At 36.8% G+C, this 14686-nt stretch overlaps 1 protein-coding gene and 1 pseudogene across 4 annotated transcripts in view; one reads left to right on the top strand and one right to left on the bottom strand.

Annotated features, from left to right (window-relative positions):
* TRPM7 (transient receptor potential cation channel subfamily M member 7) overlaps positions 1 to 14686 on the top strand; it is a 119181-nt gene that overhangs the window by 22611 nt on the left and 81884 nt on the right. For all 4 annotated transcript variants that reach the window (XM_025998702.2, XM_025998701.2, XM_072738515.1 and 1 more), the window contains exons 2-3: positions 1195 to 1274; positions 9164 to 9202. In XM_025998702.2, coding sequence (XP_025854487.1) covers positions 1195 to 1274; positions 9164 to 9202 — 119 coding nt within the window. The remainder of the gene's footprint in view (positions 1 to 1194; positions 1275 to 9163; positions 9203 to 14686) is intronic.
* LOC112919825 (NADH dehydrogenase [ubiquinone] 1 beta subcomplex subunit 8, mitochondrial pseudogene) lies at positions 12884 to 13420 on the bottom strand (annotated as a pseudogene).

Below are 14686 nucleotides of genomic sequence, written 5' to 3'. Positions count from 1 at the left end.
ATAATTTTGTCTAGAATGTCTCTTCTCTCAGAGGATCCTTTTAGAACATAGGCTCTTCTTTTTTGGACTATACTGATAATATTGCTAAGTTTTTTTTTTTTTTAATTTTTATTTATTTATGATAGTCACAGAGAGAGAGAGAGGCAGAGACACAGGCAGAGGGAGAAGCAGGCTCCATGCACCGGGAGCCCGACGTGGGATTCGATCCCGGGTCTCCAGGATCGCACCCTGGGCCAAAGGCAGGCGCCAAACCGCTGCGCCACCCAGGGATCCCTAATATTGCTAAGTTATATGGAGGATGGTCCAATGGTTTTTAATCAACTCTGTTACAATTTATAGAGTTTCATCTGTTCCAGTACATAATGCTGCTTTTTAATCAGTCACCAGTAGCAGGATGAGGATTCAGAGACTATAAGTCTAAGGATCCAGACAGAAACTTGAATAGTGATATAAAAAAATTAAAGGCATTGTTTAAATTTTTAAAATTATTTCAGATTTACAGTAATTGAGGAAAATGTGTTAGTCTTCCACTATGATCCTAGATTTGTCTTGCTCTATTAATTTTTTACTTTATGTATTTTGAGACTGGTTATTCATATTTAAGATTGCTATAGCAATCTGGTGATTCAAACATTTGTAATCACGTAATAACCTGTCCTATCCCCACTGATGTTTTGTATGTATTTTTCCTGGTATTATTTTTCTTTTGTTTATTATTATTATTTTTCTTTTGATTAAGTTTGCTTGGTATCCTTTTTTTGTTTATACACTATTAACAATCCATGCCCTTATGCTTTATGCATTTATCTTAGAAATTAAATATAGGTAAGTTTTATTTTTTTAGTTACATCTGACATCACTTGTAATTGGTTTTTAAATGATCCACTTCCCAGAATCATACCAGCCCTTCTTGAGGTATTTGGCACATTCTGGGAATCTCAAACTTGATTTTCCTCCTCTCATTACATGAAGCAACACGTAATGGACTTGAATGGACTTGAATAGAATGATTGTTATATTTTAGGTGTGTTATCTTCAGTAAATCTTTACTATATACTCATGATAAATATTTAGTAAACTGGAAAAAAATTAAAGAATATAGAGCTATTTCTTTTATGTACTTATAATTAAATTATTTCATTGTACTATTAGAGAGTTAATTTATAAACCATCTTTAAAAACTTTTTGTTTCAGTCCCAGAAATCCTGGATAGAAAGCACTTTGACCAAGAGGGAATGTGTATATATTATACCAAGTTCCAAAGACCCTCACAGGTAAGCATGCCTTTGTTTTTTTGGTTCTTCTAGAAATTTAGATGTAAATTATATTACTGTTTACTTATTAAAAACTAAAATTATTAAAGTATAGTTACTGTTAACTTTTGTACTTACTGTTAATTAGATTGGCTTGATTTGCCCTTGGCTCAAGTCATGATCTCAGGGTTCTGGCATCAAGCTTCAAGTCAGGCTTCCTGCTTAGCTTCTCCTTCTTCCTACCTGCTCTGTGCTATCTCCCCCCCCATACTCCCTCTCTCTCTCTCTCTCTCTCTCTCTCTCACACACACACACACACACACACACATATATATTAAAAAAAGATTGAGAGGAAATATCATTAGCACAATATCAGTATTCTGGAGTTCTTAATCATATTTACAACATAAAGCCACTTCTTCAGAGTATTCCCCCATTTCTTTTTTTTTTATTTTATTTTTTTATTTTATTTTATTTTTCTTTTTATTTATGATAGTCACAGAGAGAGAGAGAGAGAGGCAGAGACACAGGCAGAGGGAGAAGCAGGCTCCATGCACCGGGAGCCCGATGTGGGATTCGATCCCGGGTCTCCAGGATCGCGCCCTGGGCCAAAGGCAGGCGCCAAACTGCTGCGCCACCCAGGGATCCCTATTCCCCCATTTCTAAACTCCCTCTAGATCATAGTAGTATATTACAAAAATAAGGCAGTTAAGATTCTCTTTTTACTGATTGATAATGAGAACTTAAAAGTGTGTTTCCATTTTTTGAACATCTATTGAGTACCCAACATTATGGTTCATGCTAAAGAAACCAATACAAACCTAAGAGCTTCTGTATTTGTTTGCCAAAATATAGATAATAGCTCGGGATCTGCTTGAAAATCTATCATCAGAGATTGTAGACATCTCTAATTAACTTTTTGATCTTTCATATGGCTTTGATAATAGAAAATTTTAAAAGGCACTAGTTTAAAATTCAAGAAAAAGTTGATCTCTTGAGGTATTTATTGAGGTTACATTTTTCATAATTTTTTTCCTGCGGCCTAAAGATATATAAAAGCTTAAAAGGGCAAAACAAAATTACTTTTTAGAATTAAAGACAACCTCTCTTCACAGGCACTTAGTAAAAATTAGTTGAGAAAGACATTTATTGGATTTTTCAATCTTTTTACCTTTCTCATCTCCTATCAAACCTTGTTCTCTATCCAGTTAACTTCTCTGCACCTTTTACTTCCATTTGATATGTACTCTTATAAAACCATAGTCAAATTCAGAACTAGAACAAATAATCCTAAAATTTGTATGAAACCACAGAAGACCCTAGCCACGGCAGTCTTGAGAGAGAGGAACAAAACTAGAAGTTAATCGCAGTCTCAGATTTCAAGATACACTACAAAGGTATAATAATAAAAATAGTATGGCACTAGCACAAAAATAGACACATAGTTTTATAGAACAGGATGAGAAGCCTAGAAATAAACCCATGCTTATATGGTTATTTAATATGTGACAGATAGCAAGAATATGCAGTGGGGAAAAAGACTTCAACAAATGGTACTGGGAAAAATGGACAGCTACATGCAAAAGAATGAAATTGGACTACTTTCTTAACACTATATACTAAAATAAACCTAAAAAAGAAAACACTCAAAGTGAATTAAAGACCTAAGCTGAGACCTGAAATCATTAAACTCATAGAAGGAAACAGGCAATAATCTCTTTATTGGCCTTAGCAACCATTTTTATGGATATACCTCCACAGGCAAGGGAAACCAAAGCAAAAATAAACTCTTAGGATCATACCAAAATAAAAAGCTTTTCTACAACAAAGGAAACCATTAATAAAACAAAAAGGTAACCTACTGAGTGAGAGATGGTATTTGCAAATGATATATCTGAAAAGAGGTTAATATCCAAAATGTAAAACGTCTTAGACAACTCAGCACCCCCCCAAAAAGGGTACAAGACCTAAATAAGACTTTTTTCCAAGGAGGACCTGCAGATGGCCAACAGATGATCAACCTCACTAATGATTGGGAAATGCAAAGCAAAACTTAAGTGAGGTATCATCATCTCACACCAATCAGAATGGCTATTATTTAAAAAGACAAGAAATAATAAGTGGTGGCAAGGATGTGGAAAAAAGAGAACTCTCTTGCATTATTGGTGGGAATATAAGTTGGTGCAATGACCATGGAAAATAGTATGGTGGGTCCTCAAAAAAAATAAAAATAGGAATACCATATGATCCAGGATTTCCACTGTTTAGTATCTACCCAAAGAACACAAAAACACTCATTGGGACAGATAAATATACTCCTTTTTTGTTTGTTTTTGTTTTTTAAAGATTTATTTGAGAGAGAGAAAGGGAAGGGAAGGGGCAAAGGGAGAGTCTCAAGCAGACTCTGTGTTGAGCACAGAGTTCTGGGACTCAATTTCACCACCCATAAGATCACAACCTGAACTGAAACCCAAAGTCAGATGCTTAACCAACTGTACCACCCAGGTGCCCTGCTTATATGCACTCCTGAATTTATTGTGGCATTATTTACAATAGCCAAGATTTGGAAGCAACATAAGTGTTCAGCAATAATAGATAAACAGATAAAGTACAGGATGTGTATGTGTATATGTGTGTATACATTTACATATATGTGTGTATACACACACACACACAAACACTAGAATATTAGTCACAAAAAAGAATGAAATCTTGCTATTTGCAACAACATGGATGGACCTAGAGGGGCATTATGCAACCCAAAATAAGTCTGACAGAGAAAGAAAGATACCATGTGATTTTACTCATATGTGGACTTTAAAAAAACAAAGCAAAAACAGACTCATAAAAACAGACAACTGGTAGTTGCCAGAGTAGATGGGTGTAGAGGTATGGAGGTGGGATGGGGAGATGCATGAAATAGGTGAATAAAATGAATAAGTCACAGAGATGAAAAGAAAAGTATAACATAGGAAATATAGTCAGTAATATTGTAATAATGCCGTATGGTGACAGATGGTAACGACGCTTATTGTGCTGTGCATTAGAATATATAGCATTGTTGATCACTAGGTTTTACACCTGGAACTAATGTAACATTGTATGTCAACTGTGCAAAAATAGCAAAATTGGTAATTTTTTATTAACTGATGTGTTTTTTTTTAGAAGGGGAGAGAAAGGGAGGGGAAGGGCATAGAGAGAATCTTTTTGTTTTCTTTTTAAAAATTGAGGTATAAAAAAAAATTGAGGTATAATTTATATAGTATAAAATTGACCATTTGAAATGGACATTTTGTTGGTTTTTAGTATATTCAAAAAGTTGTGCAAATATCACCACTATCTAATTCCAGAATACTTTTGTCACTCCTAAAGGGAACCTAGTACCTGTTAGTAGTCACTGTCATTCTCTTCTCTCCCCAGTCCCTGACAACTTAGAATCTACTTTGTCTTTATGGATTTGCCTGTTCTGGACATTTCATATACAAGGGATCATAAATATGTGGTCTTTTATGTCTGTTTTCTTTTACTTAGCACAGTGTTTTCAAGTGCATCTATGTTGTATCAGTACTTCATTTGTTTGGTTTTTATAAAAAGATGTATTTATTTTATTTTTGTTTTTTCTTTTTAAGTTTAATTTAAATTCAGTTAATTAACATGTAGTGTATTATTAGTTTCAGAGCTAGAGTTCAGTCTTATATAATACCTAGTGCTAGTTAGTTACATCACTTATCTTCCTTAATGCCCATCACCCGGTTACCCCATTGTTTTCTATGATTGAGAGTGAGAGAGAATCTTAAAAGACTCCACGCCCAGCAAGGAGTCAGTGTAGAGCTCTATCCCATAACCCTGAGATCATGACTGGAGCCAAAATCAAAAGTCAGACCCTTGGGGTGGCCTGGTGGCTCCGCGGTTTAGCGCCGCCTGCAGCTCAGGGTGTGATCCTGGAGACTTGGGATCGAGTCCCATGTCGGACTCCCTGCATGGAGCCTGCTTCTTCCTTTGCCTGTGTCTCTGCCTCTCTCTCTCTGTCTCTCATGAATAAATAAATAAAATCTTTAAAAAAAAAAAAAAAAAGACCCTTAACTGACTGAGCAACCCAGGTGCCCAAGACCGTCATTATGTTTTGGTACGTTTAGTTTTAGTATTTCCTCAATAGGGTTTTCTCTAAAAGATTACTACATTCAGTCTATGTGTCAAATATTGTATGTGTTTTTTTACGAAATATTATAGTAAATATATTTTTTGAATTATAGATATTTTATAAGAATGGTAGTTAATATCCTTTTAGTGTATATGTTCTATTATTGGGCAAATTTGGGTTGTTTTTAGCCATAATAAAGTAAAATTTAGGCCATAATGAAGACCTTAGTGGATAAAACTTTCTTTGTATGTAAGGCTTTTTTTCTCCCTCTTAGTGTATATAATGTCAGAAAACTTTCCAAAAGGATAAAAGCAATATACAATATAACCAGTAACATTTTCTTTATCTGCAAGGAAAAGTGATGGGTAGAAAATAGTATGTCTTAAATTTGCATTTATTTATTATTATTTTTTATAAAGTATTTTTTTTAAGATTTTATTTATTTATGAGAACACAGAGAGAGAGAGAGAGGCAGGGACACAGGCAGAGAGAGAAGCAGGCTCCGTGCAGGGAGCCCGATGGGGACTTGATCCCGGGTCTCCAGGATCAGGCCCTGGGCTGAAGGCAGTGCTAAACCGCTGAGCCACCCAGGCTTCCCTGATTATTATTTTTTAAAGATTATTTGAGAGAGCATGAGCTGGAGTGGGGGGTGGTTGGAGGAAAGTGAGAGGCAGAGGGAGAGGGAGAAGAAGCAGACTCCTCACCGAGCAGGGAGCTGGATGCAAGGCTAGATCCCAGGACCCTGAGATCATGACCTGAGCCGAAGGCAGATGCCTGACCAACTGAACCACCCAAGTGCCCCTATTGAGAAAATGTTTCTTATGTTTTTAAAGATTCCTTCAATTTTTGGTAAATTCAGTAAATGTCATTTAGATAAAACTGATGACCTTAATGTCTCCTTCCAGTCATTATTCTGTGAATTTTTGAATTTCTTACTAATTATTAAAGATGTTTTGTTACAATGTAACATTACAGTTCTTTTTTTTTTTTTTTTTTTAAGATTTATTTATTAGAGAGCACCCGCATATGGAGTGTTGGGTAGTGGGAGAGAATCCTTGAGAACAGACTTCTCACTGAGCCCAGAGCCTGACATGGGGCTTGGTCCCAGTAACTTAACTTTTCTTTTCTTTTTTCTTTTCTTTTCTTTTCTTTTCTTTTCTTTTCTTTTCTTTTCTTTTCTTTTCTTTTCTTTTCTTTTCTTTTCTTTTCTTTCCTTTTCCTTTTCCTTTTCCTTTTCCTTTTCCTTTTCCTTTTCCTTTTCCTTTTCCTTTTCCTTTTCCTTTTTTCTTTTCTTTCAAGATTTCATTATTTATTCATGAGAGACACAGAGAGAGGCAGAGACATAGGCAGAAGGAGAAGCAGGCTCCATGCAGGGAGCCCAATGTGGGACTTGATCCCAGGACCCCAGGATCACGCCCTGAGGCGAAGGCAGATGCTTAACCACTGGGCCACCCAGGCATCCCTTTAGCATTACATTTCTTAACCAGAGAGCAGAAGTGACATTTCCCTGGTCACATGGCTGATAATTCATAAAGGTGAGATTAGAATTTATATCTCCGTAGTTCAGTGTGCCAGTTCTAAAGTAAGACACTGTTATTTTGTTGGAAGAAAATTATGGTTTTGCTTTATTAAAAAAATAAGTTGTATTATTGAGTTATTTCCTATACTTTTGTTAATTTCATTTTGCAGTAGAAATTTAACATTAGGTGTCAGGTCACCTGAGTGGCCAGTTGGTTAAGCATCTATCTATCTTTGACTCAGATCATGATCCCAGGGTCCTTAGATGAGTCTGGCATCGACCTCCCTGCTCTCTCCCTCTGCCTGCCACTCCTTGAGCTTGTGCGTGCGCGCACTCTCTCTCTCTCTCAGCAATAAATAAATAAATGAATAGAATATATATATATATATATATATATATATATATATAAAAGATTTTCATTTATTTCATAGAGAAAGTATGAGCAGGGGGGAGGGCAGAGAGAGAAGCAGACTCCCCATTGAGCAAGGGAACCCGATTTGGGGCTAGATCCCAGGACTCTGGGGTGACAACCTGAGCTGAAGACAGATGCTTAACTGACTGAGCCACCCAGGCGCCCCTAAATAGAATCTTTTAAGAAAAAATTTACTATTAGGTGTTAAAGAAATCTCATTCTGTTATTAAGTATCTTTGGCTGTAGCCATCCATATGGGGCATAATTTTCAAACACTGGTAGCTGGTCATTTCTTTTTATACTAGTTGAAATTTTTTTTTAAGATTTTATTTTAAAATAATGTCTGTATCCAACATGGGGTTTGAACTTGCAACCTGAGATCAAGTTGCATGCTCTTCCGACTGAGCCACCCAACTATATTAGTTGAATTTGAAAATTAATATATTATTAATTATTAAGATTTTATTTATTTGAGGGAGAGAGAGAGCACAAGCAGGGGGAGTGGCAGAGGAAGAGGGAGAAGCAGGGTCCCGGTAAGCAGGGATCCTGAAGCAGGGCTTGATCCCAGGACCCCAGGACCATGACCCCAACTGAAGGGAGATAACCTAACTGGCTGAACCACCCAGGCGCCCTTTAGTAATTTCTTATTTATGAATATTTTAGCCTTTCTGTTTTTCTTTTTGCTATTAGGAAAAAGTGCTGTAGTGAATCAGTAACCTTATACATTAATCATTTTACACATGTGGTACAAATGTTTTTCATCCTGTCGTTTTAGTATTAGAATTAGAATTTCAGAGGGAGTCTACATTTTTTCATTGTGACGTTCCTAAATTGCATTCCATCGAGATTATATCAGTTTATACTCCCATCAGCATATAAGACTACCTATCCTCCTCAAGATATTATCTTAAAGGATTGGAAAACTCTTTTCTAATTAAATGCCTCATATGTTTTTGCTGTAAACTATCCATATATTTTCCTTTTTTATGTAAATTTGGTGAGACTCTATGTATATTAGGGAAACTAACCTTTTCTTTTTTTTTTTTTAAAGCTTTTTAAGTAATTATCTTGTCCCCAACTTTTTTTTTTTTTTAAGATTTTATTTATTTATTCATGACGGACAGAGAGAGAGAGGGGCAGAGGGAGAAGCAGGCTCCATGCAGGGAGCCCGATGTGGGACTCGATCCCGGGATTCCAGGATCACGCCCTGGGCTGAAGGCGGCGCTGCACCGCGGAGCCACCCGGGCTGCCCAGGGAAACTAACCTTTTGCCTGCAATTATCTTTTTCCTCAGTTTTAGACTTTATGAGTAGCGTATTTTTGCTTTGCAGAAATATATTTCTCTGTAGTCAAATCTGTCAATCTTTTTCTCTTACGGTTTCTGGATTTTGTCACAAGTAGTTGTACTTAAGAAAATGGAAACTATTTTAAGTATTAGGTGGGTAAAATAGATGAAGGGATAAGAAGTACAAACTTGTAGTAATAAATACTAATGGAGATGAAAGTACAGCATAAGGAATATGGTTAATAATACTGTAATAATGTTATCGGCAGATAGTGACTACCCTTATCTTGGTGAGTACTGAGTAATGTATAGAATTATTAAATTATTATACACTATGTTGTGTACCTGAAACTAATGTAACATTGTATGTTAACTATAATATAAAAATGTGGAAACTATGTGAGTTAAAAAAATAGTTATTTGAATTTAAAAATCAAAGTATAAATGACTTGTGATATCTACTGAAAAATTAAGTATATGGTTTTTATACTATTACATAGTTTAAACTAAAAAACTTTTTAAATGTTAATTAATAAATTTACCTTGTATTATAGATGTCTTCCAGGATGTCAGATTTGTCAGCAACTTGTCAGGTAAGTTTAATAACAAAACTCTGTTGCACATATTTTGAAAAATAAAACTAATCCAGGGGCAGCCTGGTGGCTCAGCGGTTTAGCACCGCTTTCAGCCCAGGGTGTGATCCTGGAAACCTGGGATCGAGTCCCATGTCGGGCTCTCTGCATGGAAACCTGCTTCTCCCTCTGCCCTTCTCTGTCCCCCCCCCCCCCCCCCCCCCCGTCTCTCATGAATAAATAAAATCTTTAAAAATAAATAAGTAAAATTAATCCATTAGACGCATCAGTTCGGTGGGATAAAACTTACAAGTTACTACATTTGACGTTTACTTTGCTCAGAGTTTGGAGCTGAAGGATTGGGCAAAGCTGCTTGAAACTCCAGTGAAACTGCTTGAGTAGATTTCTTAAGTTAAAAATTGAGCAAAATGGATTTAGGCAAAGAGAACAGAAAGACCTGGCAATGAAAGAGGATTATGGTTCTGTCAGGAAACTGCAGAATGTAGAATGTAATATGGATATTGGAAAGATGTGATCTGGAGAGCTACAGAGACTAGATCATTTAAGCTGGTACTATGTCACATAGTTTTGATTTCATGTCAAAGGATATACAGGGAAGTAACCTGCTTAGTTTTTCTTCTCTTTTTTTCTTTGATAAAAGCAGTTGGCATTTTGAGGAGGTTAGATTGGGAGAAAAAAATAGTTTGGGAAGTTGTAGAGTAATTCTGGAAAATAATGAGAGCCTGAATTAAGATAGTGGCTATGGGGCAGCCCTGGTGGTGCAGCGGTTTAGTGCCGCCTGCAAGCCCAGGGCGTGATCCTGGAGACCCTGGGTCGAGTCCCACGTCGGGCTCTCTGCATGGAGCCTGCTTCTCCCTCTGCCTGTGTCTCTGCCTCTCTCTCTCTGTGACTATGAATAAATAAATAAAATCTTAAAAAAAAATAGTGGCTATGATGATGATGAAGAGAATTAGATATATTTGAAGGGATTAATGAGATAAACTCAATAGGATTTGATGAATCCTAAATTTCTTGCTAGATAACTAAGTAAATAGGCAGAGGGAGAAGAAGAAGCAGGCTCCCTTAAGGGAGCCTGATGCGGAGCTCGATCCCAGGACCCTGGGATCATGGCCTGAGCCAAAACCAGACGCTCAACCACTGGGCACTGGGCCACCCAGGTGCCCCTTTCTGACCATTTTAAAGACTTTTTTCCTATATCTTTGGTTTTTAGCAGTGCGTGTACAATGTGCCTAAGAGTGATTCTCTTTGTATGTACTGTGCAAAATATCTGTAAGTGCGTATTTTTCACCAAGTTGAGAAGTTTTTAGCCATTGTTTCTTAAAATGTTTTTCTGCCCCACTCTTTCTTCCCTCTTAGAGTCCAGTTATGTTTTCGTTAGATTGCATGATTTTTAAGAAACATTTTATTTATTGGGGTGCCCAGGTGGTGGTTTAGTCACTTAAGCACCCACCTTTGGCTCAGGTGTAATCAATCCCAGGGTCCTGGGATTGAGTCCCACATTGGGCTCCCTGCTCTATAGGGAGCCTGCTTCTCGTTCTCCCTCTGCCCTTCCCTCCTGCCTGTGTGTGCTCTCTCCCTTTCTCAAATATATAAATTATCAAAATGGCTAAAAAAAGAAAGTTTTTCTTTATTTGAGAGAGAGCACGCATGAGCTAGGGGATGGGAGACAGAGGGAGAAGGACAAGCAGACTCCCTCCTGAGCAGGGAGCTTGACATGGATGGGGCTTCATCCCAGGATCTTGAGATCATGACCTGAGCCAAAGGCAGATGCTAAACTGACTGAACCATCCAGGTGCCCCAAGACTGCATGATATTTTATTTATTTATTTATTTTTGCATGATATTTTATATGAGTTACTGAAGCCCTGGTTTTTGTTTTGTTTTGTTTTAGATTTATTTATTTGGCGGGGGGGGGTTGGTGCTAGAGGGGCAGAGGGAGAGGGAAAGATTTCAGGACCCTGGGATCATGACCTGAGCTGAAACAAGAGCTGGATGCTTAATTGACTGCACCACCACCTAGACACCCCAGTCTGTTTTTTTTTTTAAATTAAAATTTTATTCCATTGATTAAAGTAGAGCATTTGTATTAATATGTCTTAAGGTTCACCAATCCTTTGTTTTTTTCCTTTGGTTACTGTAGCTTTGCAATATATTTAATTTTTTTTCCACTAATCTTTATTTTTACAATTGCCAATGTGCTGTTTTGCCCATCCGGTGAACTTTTCTTATATTTTTCAGTTCTAAAATTTTCATTTCTCTATTTTTTGATTCTTCATTGTAGTTTCCAAGTCACTGCTGAGATGCCTTATCTGTATCCTCATTATCACTATTTCTAGAAATCTTTGAACATACTTACATCTGCATTGAAATTTTGTTTACTAATTCTAATATCTGTGTCATTTAGGGTCTATTTCTATTGAATTATTAAATTTATCTACTTTTTTCTTGATTATGAGTCACTTTTTGCTTTTTCATGTCTAGTAATTTTTTATTGTATTCCACAGATTGGCATGATCCACTTTAGGGGTTCTGGACTATGTCATCTTCTTTTAAAGGATTTAATTTTTAAATTTTTAAATTTTTTTCCTTTAAAGGGTTTAAATTTTGTACTGACAAGTGGTTGAATTATTGACAGATTCTTTTGTCCCATCAGGCTTGATTTCATTCTTGGTTAGGGCAGTTCTATTATTATTTTGAATTTAGTTTTAGAATGTGGACTGTACTCCTAAAGTAAAACCTTTTTTAGGGTCTTAGCTGAATGCCCAGGATGCCTAATCATGTCTTTTCACTCTAAACTAAGATTGCAGTGCCTCCCAACCCTTTATGATTCAGGTCAAAGGCCCATAGCAGGTGATTTCTGTTAAATGTCAAAATCTTAATTGACACAGATACAGCTCAGTGTGTGGCTAAGAACCCATGGTTAATCCTCATTCGAGTTTCTTGGCTCCCTCCTTCTGTAGCTCTCCTCTGGTACCCTGTACAAATTTTGGCAGCCTGGAATTGTTTGCTGCCTCCTTGCTCATTTCATTGACACCGCCCTTTTCTGCCTGGGCATTCTCTCAATGCACAATGGTTAAGAAATTCCCCCAGTTTGATTGGTACAATTACAGGTCTCACCTCATAAATTTTCCTTCATTTCAAGAATTGAAGTCCCATAATTCTTCTTGTTTGGTGCTTAAAAACAGTTATCACATATATTTTGTCTAGTTTTGTCAAGTGTCCCCAAGATGACCCCAAGGTTTGGTGATTAGCTAGGAGGACTCACAGGACTCAGAATGTAGTGAGTAGTACTCATAGCCAACATACAAGAAGTATGATGATATCTGTGTTGAAGAAGTACTCTCTTTTCTTAGTTTGTTGAAAATATTTGTAAGTGAATAGTTATTGAATTTTGTTGGTCTTTTCAATGACCAAGCTTTTTGTTTCATTGATTTTTCTCCATTGTTTTTCTTTTCATGTTTCATTATATGCTCTTTATTATTTCTTTCCATCTGCTCACTTTGGGTGTAATTTGCCCTTTTTAAAAAGTTTTTAATGTGAAACTTTAGATGACTATTGCTTACAAGTTGTCTTTCCTTTTTTGTTTTTTTTTAAACCATAGCACTGTTTTATTAGGGATTTCATTAAGGTTAAATTTCTAGAAATGAAGGAGTTAGGGAGCAGAAAACTGATGACGTTACCTCAGTTCTCATAATGAACCTCTGGCATAGGCTCTTTGGTGGGATCACCACCTTGTTCCAGGTACAGATTATTATAAGGATACTGCTTTGGCCCCAAAGATTGAGAGGTTGAGTAAGTCTCTCTAACCCAAAACATGAATAGCATTAAGGCCATGAAGCTGAAGAGGTACTTACACATAAGATTCCAGGAAACAGGCCTGGGGGATGTGTCCACACAGTTTCTGATATACATTACAAGGTCCCAAGGCATCAGTACACCCCAGTTCAACCTCAGGTCTGGGTGGTCCTAGTCATACCATGGACCTCTGTTGTTAGTAGAGTTGCCGTACCCTATGCCGTCTATCTGGGTACAGTTGGTAGTCTCCCTGCATATTATACTACTTGGTGGTGGTGGCCGTTTTTCTGGGGTCTTGAGATAGGACCCCGAGAGCATGTCCTTGGTAACGTGCAAAGCTGTTGGTGTACCCAAGGGCACCATGGTTTGGGCTGCCCTTTTTAGCCATCAGATTCCTCGGACCTGTGTCCAGGCTGCTGCCATCTTTACCTTCCTCCCGTAGCAGATCTTCTTTTTTCTAGTTTAAACTATATACTGCAGATTTTTATCCCATATATTTTTATACTGTAAAGTATATATGTAAATATGGTAACTTTTTGTACTAACACTGTATTGTTGTATTCCATACATTTTGATATTATTTTTTATTTTATTTATTTATTTCTTAAGAAAAGATTTATTTATTCATGAGAAACACAGAAAGAGGGGCAGAGACACAGGCAGAGGGAGAAGCAGGCCCCATGCAGGGACCCTGATGCATGGGCCTTGATCCCAGGACTCTGGGATCATGCTCTGAGCCAAAGGCAGATGCTCAACTGCTGAGCCACCCAGGCATCCCAATATTATTTTTATTTTTTATTTACATTTTGTTTTACATATTTTCTTTTTTTGTTGTTTTTTTTTGTTTTTTTTTCTACATATTTTCTAAGTTCTTTTGTGACTTTCTTTGATCTATGAGTTAATAAAAAGAGTGTTATTTAATTTCCAAATTATTGAGAGAATTTCTCAGTCTTTTTTTAAGGGAGAGAGTGCGTGCACATGAGTGGTAGGCAGGAAGGGCAGAGGGAGAGAGAGAATTTTTAGTAGACTCCACACCAGCACAGAGCCTTGTGCAGGGCTTGATCTCATGAGTGATGAGATCATGACTTGAGCTAAAATTAAAGTCAGACTCTTAACCGACCTAGCCACTCAGGAACATCCCCCCCAGCCCCCATACCCATATTTTCTTCAGTTGGTTTCTAGTTTCATTTCACTGTGGTTTAAGACTACTTAGTATGATTTCCATCCTTATTCACATTTATTGAGACTTATTATATGGCCCAGAATATGGTTTATCTTGGTAAATACTTCTGTACACTCAAGTGGAGTTTTTATTATTTGTTGGGTGTTCTATAAATGTCTATTAAATCATTGTAGTTAGCTGATAGTCTTGTTCAAGCCTTATAGAATTCTAACTTGATAGGGTTTCCTGCTAACTTTTAGTATTTTAAAGATGCTATACCAAAAAATTGGGGCACTTGACTGGCTCAGTTGGAAGAGCATACAATTCTTAATCTCACAGTTGTGCATTCGAGCACTAAATTGAATGTAGAATTACTTAAATAAATAAAACTTAAAAAAAAGAAAGATGTTTACCAGTGACTGTTGGATTACATGATTTTTGACAATGTGTCTGCTGTCATTGTTACCTTTGTTCTTCTGCACGTAATGTGATATGCTACTTTGAAGATTTTCTCTGTCATTGGCTCT

The sequence above is a fragment of the Vulpes vulpes genome, chromosome 15 (genome assembly GCF_048418805.1).
Source record: "Vulpes vulpes isolate BD-2025 chromosome 15, VulVul3, whole genome shotgun sequence".
In the NCBI taxonomy this organism is placed as follows: Eukaryota; Metazoa; Chordata; class Mammalia; order Carnivora; family Canidae; genus Vulpes; species Vulpes vulpes.
Note: the sequence above shows the minus strand (reverse complement) of the source record. Positions and strands in the feature narration are given on the sequence as shown.